At 41.1% G+C, this 19,774-nt stretch overlaps 2 protein-coding genes across 4 annotated transcripts in view; one reads left to right on the forward strand and one right to left on the reverse strand.

Moving 5' to 3' along the window:
• The first annotated feature begins 555 nt into the window (after positions 1-555).
• On the forward strand, positions 556-8,157 carry ZBTB33 (zinc finger and BTB domain containing 33). Of its 2 annotated transcripts, XM_032757541.2 has the most exons (3): positions 556-737; positions 2,440-2,541; positions 3,185-8,157. In XM_032757541.2, the coding sequence occupies exon 3, from the start codon at positions 3,187-3,189 to the stop codon at positions 5,203-5,205; it is 2,019 nt and encodes a 672-aa protein (XP_032613432.1). In that variant the 5' UTR covers positions 556-737; positions 2,440-2,541; positions 3,185-3,186; the 3' UTR covers positions 5,206-8,157. The 2 variants fall into 2 exon arrangements, with proteins under 2 accessions (XP_032613432.1, XP_032613430.1); XM_032757539.2 differs by lacking the exon at positions 2,440-2,541.
• Positions 8,158-8,405: 248 nt separating this feature from the next.
• Positions 8,406-19,774, reverse strand: part of TMEM255A (transmembrane protein 255A) — a 52,525-nt gene continuing 41,156 nt past the window's right edge. For both annotated transcript variants that reach the window (XM_032757543.2, XM_032757542.2), the window contains 2 exons: positions 18,016-18,159; positions 8,406-10,788 (listed from right to left, as the gene is read on the reverse strand). In XM_032757543.2, the coding sequence (XP_032613434.1) occupies positions 10,630-10,788; positions 18,016-18,159 (303 nt within the window). In that variant the 3' untranslated portion in view covers positions 8,406-10,629. The remainder of the gene's footprint in view (positions 10,789-18,015; positions 18,160-19,774) is intronic.

The raw sequence follows: 19,774 nt of genomic DNA on the forward strand, positions 1-19,774 counted from the left end.
CACCATTTAGTATCCAATTAAGAAGATAGTTGGCCAAACACTAAATTTCTTTCTTAAAAGTAGTTACTGTAATGTAGTTGCTCTCTTGTTATCCCAGAACTTGAATTACCATAAGAAGTTGTGAATTTATATTTGATTGTATGTATTTTGATTATATTTCAAGATGGTTTATCATCTAGCAAACAGTCTAATAGAGCAAATTCAAACTTGCAAAATAAATGAAACCTGTATAGTCTCTAAAAGTTTGTATGCCCTAGAAGTTCACATTGAATTTCGATGAAAACGACTCGCTTCCCTTCCATCTAATTGCTGGCGACTGTCTTACCCGATCTTTCCCTTTCCTTTTTTCCCACCCTTTAGCCCTCCGGAAAGAGCCGAACACACAAGAGCTTCCGAGTCTTCCTCCGCCCCCTTGCGGAAAGAGCCGAAAGCAGAGCACGGCACCGAAGTGGAGCCGCCTCAAGCTCGGGCCCTTCCGGACCACCCCGGCCTGCGCTCGGAAGAGGAGGGCGCCTTTGGCTTCAGCGCTTCGCCCCCGCGCTGTGCCCTCTGTCGGCGGCGTGGGGCAGCTGTAGCAGCGTTGGCGGCAGGAGGCGGCGGCCGCGTCGACGTCGACCCAGACTGGAGCGACGTTTAAAGAAGGGGCAGAATCGGTGGGGAGTGCGGCTTCTTCTTGTTGGGGGACTCCCAGCCTTCCGCGCGTCCCGAGGAGGAGAAGCGGCGGCGCCGGGAAGCAGGTGAGGACCCGGCCCCAATCAGGGAGGGGGCGAAGGAGCGCGCTTGCCTTCTCCGTCCCTGGGCCGCGCCTGCGTTTGCATTCGCCTCACTTGAACCAGGAAGCGGCAGAGTCGGAGGCTCCGCTCCTCCGGCTCTTTCTTTGTGTGGGCCGGGGAGTGAAGGAGGGGACAAGCCGCGAGGGCCGCGGCGCGGTCCCCTTCGTCGTTAGGGGCCGGGGGGCTGCCGGTGCCCTGGGTAGGCCCCGGGGCGTGGGGAGCCCAATACGGAGACCCACTTGGCTTTTCCCTCGCCCCTCTGCCTGCTTTTTTGTGCCTCTTTTACTCCCCCAGCCCCTACTTTGATTTAGAGCTTTTCTGCCAGGCCCATCCTCCCCTTCCGTCCCCTTCCCGGGGCACAACAATGCCGCCTGCTTCGCTTCATCCCCCCCCCCCCCACCAACACCCCACCCTGTCGTTCGCCACCTTCTACTTTCCCTGGTACCCCATATTCCTCCCGCCCTCACTCTGCTGTTTGTACCTCCATCTGTATTTGCAAGAAGCTTGCTTTGCACGTGAATTGGGGTTAAAAACCTCGGTTGCAGCTGGCAGGGTCCGTATGGGGAAGAGGGAGGTGGAGGAAGGGAGATGAGGTTCAGCTACCGCAGGGAGCCGCGTGTCGGTTTGTTTCACTCCCTCGCGGACGGCTTTTATCTCTTTCCACCGTCACCAGCTCCTCCGAACTGGCCCTCGGTCAAGGGTTTCACAGTGATGTGGAATGGCTTTTCCACAGTCGAATCGCAGATCTTCGGGGTGGGTTCAGACCGACTTGTGCTGTCTCTGGGGCTACCCTGAGTGGGAGGAGGGGGACACATAAACGAAACGAAACCGAGTCCCAGTGTCACCTGGACACGTACATTTGTCGCATTCCCATATTGGAAGAACCCGTGTGCAAGTGACAAAAATTGCGTGCCATTTTCGGAAAACCTGTCTTTCCACTTAATATCGACTTCTGTCGAAATGCCCGTATTTCGGAAGCCCTGGTTTTTGGCAAACTGTCCAAAGGTCACCCTTTCTGATGATGAATGCCTTTATGGTAACCTGGAATTCCTTGGTACTGTTAACATGCAACACCTTCTAATAATGTTTTAAGTCTTTGATTTTTAGACTTTTTGCCTGATGTTTGTTCTTAAGGTATCATTTTGAAAAATTTAGAAGGTATTTGAGACAGAACTGCCCTCCACCTATGTATAACTTAAGCATTGTGACATCGACACCCTTTTGGTAACTTCAAAGGGAGAGAATATTAATAAAAATATTTCTTCACTAAAAGTACTTGTCAACTAATTGTTAATATATAATATCCACATATTAAAATATATCCATATATAATCATATGTATGGATATTATATATTTTTAATATATGGGTTTTTTTAAACTCTGGCCTCTTTGTTACTGGAAATATCTTCTGCAAAGTGCAAAAAATGATGTTTTGCTAGTGCTACACAACAATGCATTCTACTGACATCATCCCCTTTTTCTAGAGTAATCTATTCCAATAAGTTAATGTTTTCATTTTCACTAACTCATTTGGTGTGGGAAAAGTTCTCATACCAATGCACATGATTCTTTACCAACAAAAGTAAAATGTTTTGTGTTTTCTTGGAAGTGGGCATTTAGAAATGGTAAACTTTCCTTTTCCTTTGTCATATTTTTTCATGATAGTGTCTGTTGACTTCACTTGGCACTGTTTAATATTCCACCTCTGGAAATTGTAAAGATGGAGAGATGAGGGGAAGGGACAAGGGGATGAAGAAAGAGGAAAGGGTAAGAAAGATGTTTAATAGTTTATCAAGATGAGGCACCCCAATTTAAATAACAGAAAAATAATGGGACGTTGGGAGGTAATAATTGTCAGTGTTTATGAATGTCATTGGCTCCAGGGTGTAGATTCTGCATATATTCTTAAAGATTAGTTAAAATTAAGAGCATGTATTTCAGACACAGTATTGCACGCACTGAGCTTTTCTGACATTTAAATCATTTACAGACTAAATAACTTCTGTGTGTTCATGATGATTTTCCTTAATTTTGACATTTAAAAATCAACTCTTACCTCTTCTTGGAGAGAAAACCCAAAATTGGGACTAAGAAAATTAATTCTAATCTTTAAAAATCACTTAGTGGAGATGCATGTATCTAATATTCAAAAGAAGGTGACTGTGGAGATTACTGTTCAAATCTCTGTAACAATGTAAAACTTGCTCAACTCAGGAGCAAGCCATGAAATTGGACACTTGTTCCAAAAGCCAACCTGTATGAACAATTTCTGTAAAAGCCAAAAAATTATGCCGAACTTTGGTTAAAACTTGAATAAACTATTTAATGATGCTACGGCTTAAATTCTAAATAAGTACTTTTGTTTTTTCTCTCTAATCCTCTCCCATCCCCTCCTCTCTTTCTCTTAAAGGCATGGAGAGTAGAAAACTGATTTCTGCTACAGACATTCAGTACTCTGGCAGTCTACTGAACTCCTTGAATGAGCAACGTGGCCATGGACTCTTCTGTGATGTTACCGTTATTGTGGAAGACCGAAAATTCCGGGCTCACAAGAATATTCTTTCAGCTTCTAGTACCTACTTCCATCAGCTCTTCTCTGTTGCCGGGCAAGTTGTTGAACTGAGCTTTATAAGAGCAGAGATCTTTGCAGAAATTCTCAATTATATCTATAGTTCTAAAATTGTTCGTGTTAGATCAGATTTGCTTGATGAGTTAATTAAATCAGGGCAGTTATTAGGAGTGAAATTTATAGCAGAGCTTGGTGTCCCATTGTCACAGGTTAAAAGCATCTCAGGTACAGCTCAGGATGGTAATACTGAACCTTTACCTCCTGATTCTGGTGACAAGAACCTTGTAATACAGAAATCAAAAGATGAAGCCCAAGATAACGGGGCTACTATAATGCCTATTATAACAGAGTCTTTTTCATTATCTGCCGAAGATTATGAAATGAAAAAGATCATTGTTACCGATTCTGATGATGATGATGATGATGTCATTTTTTGCTCCGAGATTCTGCCCACAAAGGAAACTTTGCCGAGTAATAACACAGTGGCACAGGTCCAATCTAACCCAGGCCCTGTTGCTATTTCAGATGTTGCACCTAGTGCTAGCAATAACTCACCCCCTTTAACAAATATCACACCTACTCAGAAACTTCCTACTCCTGTGAATCAGGCAACTCTGAGCCAAACACAAGGAAGTGAAAAACTGTTGGTATCTTCAGCTCCAACACATCTGACTCCCAATATTATTTTGTTAAATCAGACACCACTTTCTACACCACCAAATGTCAGTTCTTCACTTCCAAATCATATGCCCTCTTCAATCAATTTACTTGTGCAGAATCAGCAGACACCAAACAGTGCTATTTTAACAGGAAACAAGGCCAATGAAGAGGAGGAGGAGGAAATAATAGATGATGATGATGACACTATTAGCTCCAGTCCTGACTCGGCCGTCAGTAATACATCTTTGGTCCCACAGGCTGATACCTCCCAAAATACCAGTTTTGATGGATCATTAATACAGAAGATGCAGATTCCTACACTTCTTCAAGAACCACTTTCCAATTCCTTAAAAATTTCAGATATAATTACTAGAAATACTAATGATCCAGGCTTAGGATCAAAACATCTAATGGAGGGTCAGAAGATCATTACTTTAGATACAGCTACTGAAATTGAAGGCTTATCGACTGGTTGCAAGGTTTATGCAAATATCGGTGAAGATACTTATGATATAGTGATCCCTGTCAAAGATGACCCTGATGAAGGGGAGGCCAGACTTGAGAATGAAGTACCAAAAACGTCTGGCAGCGAGATGGCAAACAAACGTATGAAAGTAAAACATGATGATCACTATGAGTTAATAGTAGATGGAAGGGTCTATTATATCTGTATTGTATGCAAAAGGTCATATGTCTGTCTGACAAGCTTGCGGAGACATTTTAACATTCATTCTTGGGAGAAGAAGTATCCGTGCCGTTACTGTGAGAAGGTATTTCCTCTTGCAGAATATCGCACAAAGCATGAAATTCATCACACAGGGGAGCGAAGGTATCAGTGTTTGGCCTGTGGCAAATCTTTCATCAACTATCAGTTTATGTCTTCACATATAAAGTCAGTTCATAGTCAAGATCCTTCTGGGGACTCAAAGCTTTATCGTTTACATCCATGCAGGTCTTTACAAATCAGACAATATGCATATCTTTCCGATAGATCAAGCACTATTCCTGCAATGAAGGATGATGGTATTGGGTATAAGGTTGACACTGGAAAAGAACCTCCAGTAGGGACCACTACATCTACTCAGAACAAGCCAATGACCTGGGAAGATATTTTTATTCAGCAGGAAAATGATTCAATTTTTAAACAAAATGTAACAGATGGCAGTACTGAGTTTGAATTTATAATACCGGAATCTTACTAAACTCCTTTGAAATACTAGAAAGTTTTGTTTTGGATGATGGGGCAGGGGTTTCAGAAGATCTGTAAAACAAATTAAGGTGCGAACAAGTTAATTTGATCTGCCACATTATCTGAAGGAAGTGTAGTGGGATTTTTGTTGATAATTTTTAGAAGCAAATTTTCCTGAAAGTTTTGAGTAGAGGTGAGACCCCCTCCCCAAGTATCTGTTTATATGTTAGTTTTCAGCTCATTTAAAAGAGGCAAAAATTAAAAGCTTGGAGAGATAGTTTCCTGAATAGAATTTGAAGCAGTCTGAATGTTCTTTGCAAATAACTGGAGTTATTAGCATACCCTAGTACATCTTACAGCTTTCCCCTTCCATGTTAGCACTTTACTGCTGAATTCTCAATTTTCTTAACATTGAGACAACAAATGTGTGTTTTGTCTTGTATATGGCATAAAGAGTAAATAAGTTTTAGAGTTGTTCTGGAAAATGTCAGAATAAGTCTCTACTTGGGTTGTGTAATCTGCTAGTCCAAGCGGACAGCAACCTCCTGCTACCCTCCCTCTATGAAAATAGCCATGCAGACAAGTCTCTCATCTGAAGAATAAATTAGATTTAGCTAATTAGAATTAATCCTGGCTTTCATTGCCATAGTCTGTAAAAGACTTTGGTGGCTAGACCACTTTATACCTTTGCAGTGTGGTCTCTGGGGGCAAAAAACTAATGAAAAAAAATCTCTGTAATGGCAGATAGGAGGAGATGAAAAGTTCTGTTGCATGTATTTTTAATTCTCTGGCTACCACATAGTAGAGAATGGAATGAAGATTTCCTTTTTGCTTCTTAAGGTTAAAAATATTCCCATGAGAATTTTCAAATTTTGAATCTGAAAGCCACCAAATGAATCTTTATGTATAAATCCTTGTAAATGATAGATTCCATGGGTGAGACTTTACATATTTTGGGTGGGAGGCTCCTGGCATATATTTTTAAATGTTCATATTGCGTAGAATCTCCAATAGGAAGTCTTTATTTGAAATAGTTGAATCAGTGATCTAGTATTTTCCTTTCAGCAAGATTTGTTAGGTTTTTACCCCTTCTAAAATAAGTTTTATTCCATCTGCAAATTGCTGCAATATTATAGTAATCAGAAACTACATAAGGAATGTTATATAGGCTTGTCAGTTCCCATTTTTCTTGACAACAATAAATACCACTTTTTAAAATGACACATATTTAAACACTTAGAAAATAAAGTTAACACTTACTGAAGTGCTAGTACCAAACTGTGCTAGTACTAGAAGAAAGCAGGTTGGAACATACATATAGCCTAGCATTTGTAACAGAATTGTTGAACGTCTGTAAATGATTTTTTTTTTTGCAAAGGAAAAAATTGATACTGGAAAAGATTGTTGTGCATAGTTATTAGTCATTTGTAACCTTGCTTAAGTATTTCTTAGTCCAACATAGATATTTTCTTTCTCCTTACCATGTATTTTAAAAAATAGTCTATTTCTTGACTTTGAACTTAAAGCTTTAATCATAATTTCTCATGTATACATCGTTCTTCTGATGGTAAGCCGGATTTGAAGGTAGTGGTTTCAGTGTTTCTTAAGTTGGTAGCTGAGGGTATCGGGCATCAGTTCATGCAATAATACAAGAAAAAAATCCTTTGCTTGCCAAGAGGTAGAGTGATGTGCATTTATCTGTTTTCTGTTCTGTAAGTCTAGACCTTCAAACCATTTGTAAACTAACCCCTGGGAAATTTGAAATTACCTTATAACTTAAGACTCTGTAATCTCTGGAATCACCATATCTGTTTCTTTTTTGTGTAGATATTAATAACATTACTCTTTGACTATAGTGTGCACTCTGAAATGTTCTCAGTGAAAATTTGTTTGAGTTTCATTGATGCTATTTCACCAGTTAGACATAATTACTTCTACCAATGTGAATGATACGGATGCCGGCAGAGCTTCCAGATCTTTCAGACTCAACTGCTAGGTCAATTAGTTTGTCATAATAAAACTTGGCAGTTTCTACAAGTCTATTATGACAAACCAGGAACTAATTCTATAATGGAAAACTATCCATTCTGAATAATAGGGATGTAATTATTTGCTGCTGCTGTGCTCTGTAAATTCTGAATATGACATTTAAACTCTGTGCCTACTAAAGGTATCTTCTGGAGTTTTTTGAGAGGAGAGAAACTGGAAAATTAAATTGTATTTTTGCCAGAAGACTCTTACTTGCATGTGTCTCAGGGTCTTCAGTTTTTCTGTAAGTTTCCATAGCCAAAGTTCAGAGTACATGTGAAATACTTCTTTGGGGCAAAAGTCCTTCATTCCTGGTATTTATTGGATTGGAAATCTGTAGCAAGATGCTGTTTAAAATTACCATGTGGTTTTTCTATCTTATACTTAGCTCTCTGGCTATTGAACTTCCTTTTCTTCTTTGAAGTTAGCTTCAAATTTGCTCCTATGCTAATTTACCTGTAAATATTCTCGATAGGAACTACTTGAAATAGTAATTTGTTAAAAGATATGACAAAATGAAAATGCTTAAACTACAGAAATTTTACAATGCCGTAACAATCTTGCAAGACTAACTTTAAAATATACTTTAAATGATTATTATGATTTTGGTGGTAACGATCCCCCACACACAACCACTATGAAGAAATAATGCCACATTTTTCCCCATTGTACCAAAAAGATAAAAAAATGGTAAACACTGATCAAGGTATTTTGTATTGTCAAGGCATGCATATTCTAAAGAATTAAATGCTAACTTAACAGCACTGGCTCTCTGGCTGGTCAACCATATGAAACCTTGTTCATTCCTCCGAGTACTGTAATGTTCACACTTGTACAATCTTCCCTGTCATGACTTTAAGTTCTACTTTTCATTAACCATGGCCTGATATTAGTTCTTAGAGCTTCTTGTGGCAAAAATAAAATGATTTAATTCTGATGTTTGAGTGTGTGTTTTACAAGATTGTCTTTCAGAAATTACATGGGTTTTTATATTGTTTTTCAATTTTTATAGCAGGAGACGGGCTGTATTTCTGATGGCAGCATGGCAAAATTTCCCATTAGGTTTTATATGTTGGTTAATCATGTCCCCTTTTATCTTGAACCCTAATAGTCAAAAGTGAGTCAGCTGCTGTCAGTTGCTTTAGAGCATTTGCTGTACTTTTATAGTACCTTGACACAAGTGGATAAGGAGGGGAGGATAGTTTTATTCATTTGAAACATCACAAAAGCAGTCTGAGTTTTCAACATGGCAGTGATACAGATTTTAAGCAGCATCCAGTTTATACGGGTTCTGGATTAATGTTTTAATGTTTCATGCCCAGTTCAGTACTTTAAAGCAGAATTAGGAATAAAGCAGTAAATATTACAAAATGCAGTCAAGATACATATTGGAAATACAAATCCCTTCATTACAGCAAATGTTTTGCAAAAGAGTAAAGCAGCAAATATTAATTTTTCTAAGGTAACATGCACTTTATATAATTCAATGTAATAAAAAAGCTGCTCAAATTAAGTGTTACAAAATCTATACTGTTTCAGGTTATTTTGTAAAGTAAGAAAAATACATAGAAATGAGCCATAGAATCTTAACACTTTAAGAAATGTGATAAATGTAGGATAAACTGTGTAATGATGCCTTAAAAAAATTAAATATGGACATTCACTAAAGCCAACGGTCAAATGTAAATGGCAAAAAAATTCATTGAATATTACAAGTTGGTATTTGTTTAGTAAGTCAATTGGGTATTAGTCTCTTTTTGAAATCCAGTAGAATTTTAATATGCTCAGAACTGTAAAAAATCATAGTAATTTTGTATAACATAAAAGGATTATAGTTTTTCAGATTCAAAATCTGGATAAGACAACATTCATGATGCTGAAAGTTAAACTGGATATCTTGCAAACATTTACTGTTAATAATGAGAGAGTGCACTTCCTGTGCCTTGATTCTTGATGGCTGGGTGTCTACAAGGTAGATGGGAGCACCAGCATTTGTGCTACCTCTAATCCATCAAGTTGGGAGGTAGCAAAATTGGCCGGAAAATTTTCCAGTGTGTGTTCTGTGTTTGGAGAACTGTCTAATTAGGTACCCTCTTGTAACCCCTGTATTTTTACGTTATAAAGTATAGGATTATCAATCTTCCTTTAAATCAATTCTCAGGTTAACATAAGATCACAATGAAGGTGTTCATTCTGAAGTGAAGGCATGGGTGCAAAAGTGTTTTAAACTCATCAGGTTGATGGTTTAAAGCTATGTGTAATTAAAAGAACTGTACAAATACCTACCACGGTGTGCCAGATGGATTTTAAATCTGCCGTAACACTTAAGTATTTGTCAAGTTGGCTACGTTTGAGGTTTTGCAGACTTGAAGCGGCATTGTAACACTTTCATAATCTTGAATGCTGTCATGACTGGTCTCAACAGACAAAAGGACCGATAAGACCAGTGGCATTAAAATACAGATGAGTCTTTTGGGGTGGGGTGCAGGATACGTGCGAATTGCTGGGGTTAAGCACAATATTTGAAGATTAAATAGTCACAAAGATTAGTAACAATTCATACCACGACCCAAGAACCTAATTTATCACATTTTTAAACTCTGACTTGCAACCATAAGATTTATATCTCCTGTAGCAAATGTATTTTGTAATAATGCAACATGTAGAACCACTGTCTCCTAAGTGATCTCCTTAAAACATCTCATGTTGCTGTGTATTTCAGTGTTTCCGGAACAATACATCCTGTTCCCCACTACTCAAGATGCAAGAATATTGCACTTTTCCCTTTAGGAGGTACCAATAACAAAAGCTGAGCTGAGTGATCACAACAGCCATTTTTACAGTACTCACAGAGAAGGAAGGAGTGAGAGATATGGGCAGCCTTTTTCAACATCCAGACACAAGCAAACAAAATCTTAGCCAGAACTCTCTGTATTGGAACTACTGTGTAGCCCATCAGCTGGGAAATTGTCCTTAGGGACTGACTTTAGGGGTAAGGAAAGATAGGGCCTATGAGCCAGGTGCTTCAACCTAGGTGCTGGGGTGGCAATCTGCCAAGGGCCCGAGGGCAACACTCCTTTACATAAAGTGAAAAAGATGGCAACCACACTTCTGCTGAATACAGAGGTGGAGCATAGGGTAATGCAGGTCCAAACAAGCTTCTTGCTGGGCTGGCTCCCCAGCCTTGCTTAGAGAGTGTGAGCTGCCCTTTTCTGTGCTGAGTTCAGCCTGGCCACCCCTGCTCTGCACTAATAACGAATAAGCTTCGTCCCTATCTTTCCCTAGCCTGGCAGGCCATTGTAAAACTTTATGTGTAAGAGTCACACTTTAAATTTTGTACCCTACACACTTCCACTGAAGCAGAAATACAAAAGCCACAATAATCTCAATAGCCAGCAGGCATTCCTCTTTAGGGACTGTAAGGTGGTGGCTTTTCAAAAGGTGGATAGTAGGGTGGAGAGTAACGGGGCGGTGCACTTGAGGACCACATGTAGCTGGGTGAGGGAGAGGCAGACTGGGGCTCATCAGAAAGTCCAGAGGGAGGGGAGGATGGAAAGACACCGGAATGCTGTGTGATAAAAAGAAAACGTTAGTTTAGGCAGTGAGTTTGCAATTCCCTGAACAGCCATTACTATTTAAAAATGAATATGGGCCAAAGCTTTTTTCTATTTGGAAGAACGGAGAGCTCCCAAACCTCAGAGTTAATGAGCCTGGAACAGGTGGTTCTCTCGGTCACTCAGGCTACAAGCCACCTGCAGAAATACGGAATCCTCCTCTGCAACCCCTTACAGCCCACATCCAATCAATTACCAAATCCTGTTGCTTCTACTTCTGTGTTGTCTCTTGAATCCATCACTACCTTTTCTACATTTATAACTCAAGCCTCCAATACCTCTCCCTTAAGCTATGGCAACAACGTCTCAACTAGTCTTCAAAAGGTAATTTTTGGCCTTGAGAACATTTAATGAGGTTAAGCCAGTGATCCCTGGGAAAGTCTTTGCTAAAAGAGTATATCACAGAGAGGTAGTACAGTGGTCAGGAGCTCCTCTCATAGACAAGAAACTAAGATCAGAGAGGTTAAATAGCTTGCTTGGATCTGGAGTCTTCTGACTCCAAGTCCAACATTTTCTACTCCACCTTAACTGCTGCCCCCTCATCCCCAAGTGCAGAGTAGGTTGGAGAGCAAAGAGTAACAAAGGCATGGAGGTGAGAATGAGGAGCAATATGCCAGGTTGCAGAGACACTGAGTATTCAGTTTTACTTCGTGTTGTCTTACTTTGGGAAAGGTTGTTAGTCTTTGGGAAAGGAATGGAAATGAATTTTTTAAAATATGCAGTGAATTGGCAGGAGTCATTTGCCCCTTTCTCTCCCTGGCTCATGTATATCCTTGACTCTAGTGATTTCCCTGCTGAAGGAGAGTTGGCCTGTTGTGTTTGTTGCTGTATCCTCCAGAGCTCAGAACAGTACTTGCCAAGTAATAGGTGCTCAATAAATCTTGAATGAATGAATACAACTTCAGGAGCATAGTAGATGAACTTGGCATGCTTTTAAAAAATAAAATCTAGGCCGGGCGTGGTGGCTAACGCCTGTAATCCCAGTACTTTGGGAGGCCGAGGTGGGTGGATCACCTGAGGTCAGGAGTTCGAGACCAGCCTGGCCAACATGGCGAAACCCCATCTCTACTGAAAATACAAAAATTAGCTGGGAGTGGTGGTGGGTACCTGTAATCTCGGCTACTCAGGAGGCTGAGGCACGAGAATCGCTTGAACCTGGGAGGCAGAGGTTCTAGTGAGCTGAGATCACGCCACTGCACTCCAGCTTGGGTGACAGAGTGAGACTCCATCTCGAAAATAAATAAATAAATAAATAAAACCTATGTCCAGATTTCTAAGCCTTGCTTGAGACACAGAAAAATCTTCCTTACCACATAATGTTAAGACTGAGAAGAGATGATAGCTGCCATCATCCCCTGCCTCCCAAATCCCATCCGTTATTTCACTCCGAAGAAATGTCAGGGTCGTAGAACCTGGAGAGCCCTTAAAGGCAAAACAACCTGAGGCAGTGGACTCAAGACAATCTAGATTCCTTCCTAAAAACTCAATTTTTCTCCTCCCTCCAAGAAGATACCCTTTGTTAAAAACATTGGTATAGTGATTTCCTGATTTTCCATCTTGCACCCTTCAAACTCTCCCTTCCTCCTCCTCTCCCTCCCTCCTGTTCTGTTGCTTTCCTCAACTAAGAACTCTCTCCTCTTAACCAGAGAGGGGAACAAAAACCCACCAGGGCAAAGAATCTCTGTGCCTGGGCATATGGCACTCACTGCCTCTCTAAATCCCACTACAGAGATGACATGAGAGGCAGCAGGCCAGTTTTAGGTGTTCCCAGCCACCGAAGGGAGAGGCAAGTTTCCTGAAGTGAAGCTAAAGGCAGTTCTGTCCTGAGAGGCATTAAAAGGCTTCTGTGGGCAGCAGCTGCTGTGGGTGGCAGTTGTACACTTTGATAATAAAAGGGGGTGGTACAACGGCCCTTGGGTTTTCACTTCTCAGTTTTGTGTTTGAGAAGTATGGGGGGAGGGGGTCATGATTCTCACTTCCCTTTGAGGATGCTGGGAGTCTTAAGGATAAAACTGAAGGGTTCCTGGCAGAGCTAGGGAGCTAACTGGCTGCAGTCCACACACCCTTGGGGTTTAGCGGGGGAAAAGGCCCACAGTACCAGTGCATAGTTTCCTAGCAACAGGCAGGCACCTTGGGAAAGATTTGGCTTTGTCGCAGCCAGGGAGTTGGCCTGGTGTATTCTGGTTCCTGCCTGAGAGTGTGACTTTAATAATGCTGTGGGCAGCTCAGGAGAACAGAACTTTGAATCCTTGTGCACCACCAAGCATGAAGAGCATCTAAATAGCCTACTGCTGGGCCTAGTCAGCTCCAGCTTCCTGAGCTGCTTCTTAGAGGCTGGGGTGGCCAACAGGCTGATGGTGCTTAAAGAGGAGCACCACCCTTTCAGGGACACAGATGGCTTTCCTCTTCCACCTTAGCCTGCCTCCTGCCTGCCTGATGGCTGACCCACACCCTTCAAGATCAATGCGCATTTCCATCAGGGCATGCTTCTCTCTTCAGGAGACTTGTGGGACAGTGACTTCACAAAGAGCCCAGGAACTGGCTGGTAATAATTACTAGTTAAAGACACTGTGTCCCAAGGGTAAAATCCAGCATCTGTTGGTATTGTGCATTCCCTCTCTGTTCTGCCCCCGGAAGCAAAGGCTGGGGAGATGGAGAGAAGAGTGGGTAAAAGAAAGAGGAAAAAAAAAAGGATGAGTCAGGAACAAGGGAAAGGAGGGGAAGAAAGGAAAGACTTGACAGTGGGGTGGCGGGCAGGTGGCGGGGGGAAGAAAAAGTTGAGTGATAGCAACAACAGCCTTCTAAGGCTCTCAGCAACCTGTGCCATAAACTGTACCCTCCTAGGATCAAAGCAATCCTTTTACTAAATGGGCCCAATTTATAATGAATAACTTTTAGTGGCTAGGGTGAAACCTAGTGTACCCTCGTGATTTAATAAAGAGGAAAAACAGAGGCACTTTTGAATTGCATAGGTTGAGACTTTTATTTTAAGCTTAAACTTGGCAGGTCACCAAATGGATAGGAAAGGGACCATTCCACGGTTAGAGTAAAGTAAGGGTACTGGCCCAGTATGCCAGACTGGGAAATATTGCTGGGAACCTTGAGGGGTTTATAAATAGCTGGGTTTAATTTCCCAGCAGAAGTAAAAACTGATGCTTTGTACCCTACAGATTTTGGACTACTTGGCTAAAGCTGAAGGGGTAGTGGGGAAATAGTGCAAAGGACAAGAGAAATGAGTGTTGGATAGATGAGCAAGGAGGCAAAGGTAGTCTCAGCTTATATCCTTCCTGCTTTGGAGTATGGGGAGTTCCTGAGAAGCAAGGACACCCTGGAGCCCAGTGTTTGAAACAATCCAGTTTCTCTAAGCTCAGCACTCAAAACTTCCTCAGGGCCAGCTGATCAGACCCAAATCCTTGCTCATGTCTGACCACAAGAAGTGTTTCCCAAGCTTCCTCACTAGACAGCTACCCAATAAGGGTATGACTTTGAGGGGTTAAAACAAAACATTGTAAGTCTTTTTTCCTCATCCTCCTATTAGCCTCAGGGTCAAAAGGAAGTTGAAATCACCAAACCAAGTCACAGAAATAGTCCTACTTGGAAATAACCAAAATGGGAAGTCATTCAGAAGAAAGTCTAGAAAGGTCCATTTTCTGGCTGTAACTTAGGTCATTTTACAATCAGAAGAGCATGAGGGAGCTCTGGCCTTTTGGGGGTGGGTCTGTGCTTCAGGTGGTTTTATTGTCAGATCTGGAGTACATTTGCTGACTGCTTTTTATTTATCTGGGAATATAAGCCGATGTTTCTTGGCCTCTTGACTTTCCTTTTTTTTTTTTTTGAGACGGAGTTTCTCTCTTGTTGCCCAGGCTGGAGTGCAATGGCGTGATCTCGGCTCACCACAACCTCCACCTCCCGGGTTCAAGTGATTCTCCTGCCTCAGCCTCCTGAGTAGCTGTGATTACAGGCATGCGCCACCATTCCTGGCTAATTTTGTATTTTTAGTAGAGATGGGGTTTCTCCGTGTTGGTCAGGCTGGTCTCGAACTCCCGACCTCAGGTGATCACCCACCTTGGCCTCCCAAAATGCTGGGATTACCAGCATTACCAGGTGTAAGCCACCGCACCTGGCTGACTTTCTTGTGTAAAGAATGGTATTTTCGCCTATGAAACTATAAGGGAATGAAACTTGGTGAGCAAAAGAAAGCTAAACTAAAATACTAAAATGAAACCATTTAAGTTCTAGAGAGAAATCACTTAAAATCTTACCCCCTCAAGACTTAGGCTATACAATTATAAAGTCTTCAAACAGGAAATACTAAAGACATCTTGAGCCTAGGGAAAGATGTGGGAGACATATAAAAAGTGTCCAAGCAGCCCCTGAATTCCCCTCTGAGGAATGCGTGAAGGAGGGGAATCCTTTTTCAGTGGGGATCAATTTAATAATTTAAGAAAAAAGAGTAAAGAGACCCTTTCTGAGGACCATGAGTAGGAAGCCCACGATTTAAACCAGTAGAAAGTATAAATATCCCAAAATTAACTGGGGAAAGATCTGTGCTCCACTTAGATTCACAACTTCAAAAATCCCCCAACCCAATCTCTGGAATCAGTCAGCCCTAGATATAAATCCTTGCTCTTTCACTTACCACCTCTGTGACTTTGGTGAAGTCACTTAATCTCTCCATGATTCAGTCATCTTATCTTAAAAATGGCAATTGCAAGAGTACTTCTCTCAAAGAGGTAAATGACTGAATGATGATATATGTAAAGCACTTAGCACAATGCTTAGTACATAGTAAGTACTCAGTGTATAGTAGCTGTTATTAAAAAGTAAGGGCGGGCCAGGCACGGTGGCTCATGCCTGTAATCCCAGCACTTTGGGAGGCCGAGGCGGGTGAATCACGAGGTCAGGAGTTTGAGACCAGCCTGGCCAACATGGTGAAACCCTGTCTCTACAAAAGATACCAAAAAAAAAAAAAAAATAGATGGGCGTGGTGGCACGCACCTGTAATCCCAGTTACTCGGGAGGCTGAGGCAGGAGAATTGCTTGACCCCGGGAGGTGGAGGTTGCAGTGGGCCAAGATTGTGCCATTGCACTCCAGCCTGGGTGACAGGGCAAGACTCTGTCTCAAAAATCCCCTAAGTCCCTGCTACAAGCCCATAGTATAGGTTTGGACTAGGTAGCTAAATCTGGATCCCTTTTCTGGGTTAGGTATGCTGTTTCCATAGTGTTCTGGGTAATGTTTTCTTTACTTTTTTGTCTCCACTACTGTCCCCTGACCCCCCACCCCCAAGTCCCTAGACTAATGCAGGGACTGTCTCATTTAATTTCTATTTCCACAGCTCCCGGCTCAATGCGTGGCACATGGAACACAGAGTAAACATTGATTGAACTGAAACCAACAATCCAAGTCACTGTTGGCATTCTCAATCTTGCTTTCATTTCTGGGGTAGGATTTGAATGAGGAATGATGGCTCCATACCCAAAAGAGAGGTTTCCTATCTTATAATTTGTGGTACCCATCACCAGATGTATTATTGTCCCTACTTAAAGGGTTCATTATAAAGTGCAAATTCCTGAAATCAACGTAATTACTTTGATATAAAAGTAGAGGAGGCCTCTTGGGCTAGACCCATGTGTGGCTCCTCTATTTAAGGATGACTTTTTATTATAGGGACCCCAAGAGAATGATGACCTTCCTTGTTTTAGCTTCAACATCCCTGCATTCTCTTGAAGAATTCCTTGTTGCCTTGGTCACTATTGAAATTATCTATGCCCTTCTTGAACATATTTTTGTTTTCCAGTCTATACCACCTATTTGGGTAACAAGTTACCTGAGTTGTCTACCTGTGTACACAGTAGGCTTTAGAAAGAATTTTATCATTATATTTTCTAAGCTTTAACCCATTTATGCCTAGTGTCTCATTATTGGAACGCTAAGCTTGTGGGAGTTATTTATATCCTCCTGCTCAAGGTCATCGCCAAGGTCTGATTTTTCACAAAAAAATCTGCAACCTCTGGCATCAATGGGTTAATGGATACCTTTTTGAACTAGTACTATATTTTATACAACTGAACAAGTGAACAAGTGCATGTGCACACTATATGTATTATTATTGCATTATAGAGCCACAGACCTCTCTGAACGGTATCTAAACCAAACACAACAACACTTTGTTCAACTTAATCAGATTTTTAAGTTTCAGTTATTTTGCCAAACTGAAGTTGAAATTAGGTTGCCCAAGGGCTTTGTATTGCCAAACTGGGTGGTTAATTGGAAGTACCCCCAGATAGTCGTACTTTCATGTCCCCATGGAACATTCATGGTCTCTTGATCAATAGAAGCAAATTTATTATGAGTTTCCCTTCTTTAAAAGGTATTTCCTTTGGTCTCTAAAGTTTGAATTAACTAGATTTTAGTGTAACCTTGCTCTTCTATGGTCAAGGGTTTATAATCATTATACATACTTAAAGGACCATTTCACTTGTTTGCCCAAAGTGTCTAGTTCAGTGTTCTGCATGCAATGAATTCCTTTTAAGTAAGTGCCTTTTTTGGTTCTGTTTTTCTACTAGTAGTCACGGTTCAAAAGGAAAAGGGGAAAGTGCAAATTTGGTAACACTATTTCTGACCTACGTGATAACAGGGCAAAAGGGGGAGGGGTGTTATAAAAATACTCTGTGTAGTCTTAGTTAGGAAGTCTGGAGAAAAAGAATGGGACTTCTTCCTCATTACAGGTTTGATTCAAACCCTCGTGTGGCTCAGAATGCCCTTGTGTTAAGGAGCAGGATTAGGCCTCTCCCCATATCAGAGGAATGGAAAAAGCCACTGTTGCATGGGGGCCCATGGTAGCGTACTAATGAGCTGCCATTTCCCAACTAGCTTATCTTCTCCTTGGTGTAGTTCAAGGCAATTTGGGATACCTTGATCCTACCTCCCTCTCTCCCTTTTTCTTCCATCTCTCTGTTTCTTCTCTTGGGCAGCTTCCACCTGCCCATCTCTGCCATCATTGCCTGCCTACACAGTCCTTAAGCTAGCATCCACAGGCTGCTGGCCATTAGGGAGATGCATGGCTACCTCATACATATGCAGACAATGGAAAGGTTCCATAATTGAATTTAGGGAGAGAACAAGAGAGCATGAGTGAAAGCAAGGGTAATAGAGGGTTCTTTTTTCTCCCAAAACATACCTGAAAGTCATAAGCAGAATATGGTGGCAGGTTAGGAGGGCTATGGTAGTAGGTATTGTAGGATGCCACTTGGGGATGAGCATAGTAAGAAACTGTTGGGTGGGTATTTTCAACAGAACAGTTCAGTGCTGGGAGAGTTGGGTTCTGTAGAAAAACACAAATTAGAAACAACATAAATAGTCATCACTAGGAGAATGGTTAAATAAACTTAGTACATCTATACTATGGAATACCATGCACCTATTGATAAACAATGATGTGGACCTATTTAGAGAAGGTTGTCCAGGATATATTTTTATGTTTTAAAAGCCATTATGTTATATTAATATAACATGATCCCAATTTATGTTTTAAAAAAAGACCCCCAAAATTATACATGTATGTATGTTTGTAAATGCAAAGAAATTAACCTGGAAGGATGCATAGCAAACTGTTAACTATGGTTTATCTCTGGGGAGGGGAGTAGAATTAGGAGGTATATAGGGATTCTTAACTTTCTACTATATATGTCAAAATGTTTACAACTAATTTGTATTGTGTCATTTTCCCCAAACTTTTTAACTTGAAAAATTTAAACCTATAGAAAAGTTGAAATTATTTGTGTGATTTTTAAAAACAAGAATTAAAAAGAAAAAATAAGACTCAAAATGCAAAACATCAAATAGACAAGGCCGAACAAGCTAGTGTTCTTGCTGTGACAGAGTGTGTTCAATCACAAAGAATTTGTAAAAGTTGTAAGGATTCTTAGAGATCCCAACCTTGCTAAGGGGGTCTCCTGAAGACATGAAGGGTATTCATTTCTCATCAGCCCTGTAGAGTAGAGGCAAAATCCTAGCAGTGCATAGAAGCCATGAAAGACTAAGAAGAAGAATATATTGATCCCCCCCTTTATTTTCAAATAAAACAATGCAGACATAATTTTATATCCTTTTTACAACATGGTGGTGTGTGTAGCCCTTCAAAGGTTAAAGCTAACCTTGTCCAGAATGGAGGCCCTGCTCTCATCAGAGCCAAAGCACTGCTAAAAGAAGTTACCACTACTCATTAGTTCCCAAGTAGGACTGTGCTTTGTGCCACATGGGTCAAGGTGTGGGGTAAATGATTTTTCCATCTTCCATGTCATCGATACCTCCCCCATTCATGTGTATAATTGAGAGCTGTCTGAAAAATCAATGTGTCTTCCTTCTGGAACATATCTACAGCACATTAACAGAGAAGCAGAAGCTTCCTCTCAAGTGATGAAAATGTGTAGGCAGGCTTTGGCAGTCACAAAAGCAACCATGTTAGGGTGTTGGCAGGGGGAAACTCCCTTCCAGCAAGTTTCAACACAGTTCTGTTGCTCTCTTCCTTGGAGTGGGTTACTGTTTACATCTCTAGGAGGTTTGAAGAGCTACAAACCTCAGTCATAATGCAGCTCACAGACAGCCAGATAAATGTTTGTCAGCCTCTTTAATGTGTGAAAGAGGGCTGAGATCTTGACCATTCCAAGGGCTGGCTTGCTTTACATTTACTCAGAAATGCCCTTACCTCTCCACCAGAATTCTGAAAAGAAATTCTGTCTCTGGGGAAGTACCAGAAATCACGTTCCCTTGGCATTCTGTCAATTAAAAACACACCCTCCAGCTCTTGCAAAATGAAACCAGCTCTTCTATCTAAATCAATTAAGCCTAACTGTGGAGAAACAATCATGCAATGTAAACTATATAAAAGTTTTTGTGTGTTCAGCAAGGCCAAGGGTCTAGACAATATTTGAAAGGAA

Source organism: Hylobates moloch, unplaced genomic scaffold (genome assembly GCF_009828535.3).
Source record: "Hylobates moloch isolate HMO894 unplaced genomic scaffold, HMol_V3 SCAFFOLD_7, whole genome shotgun sequence".
Classification (NCBI taxonomy): Eukaryota; Metazoa; Chordata; class Mammalia; order Primates; family Hylobatidae; genus Hylobates; species Hylobates moloch.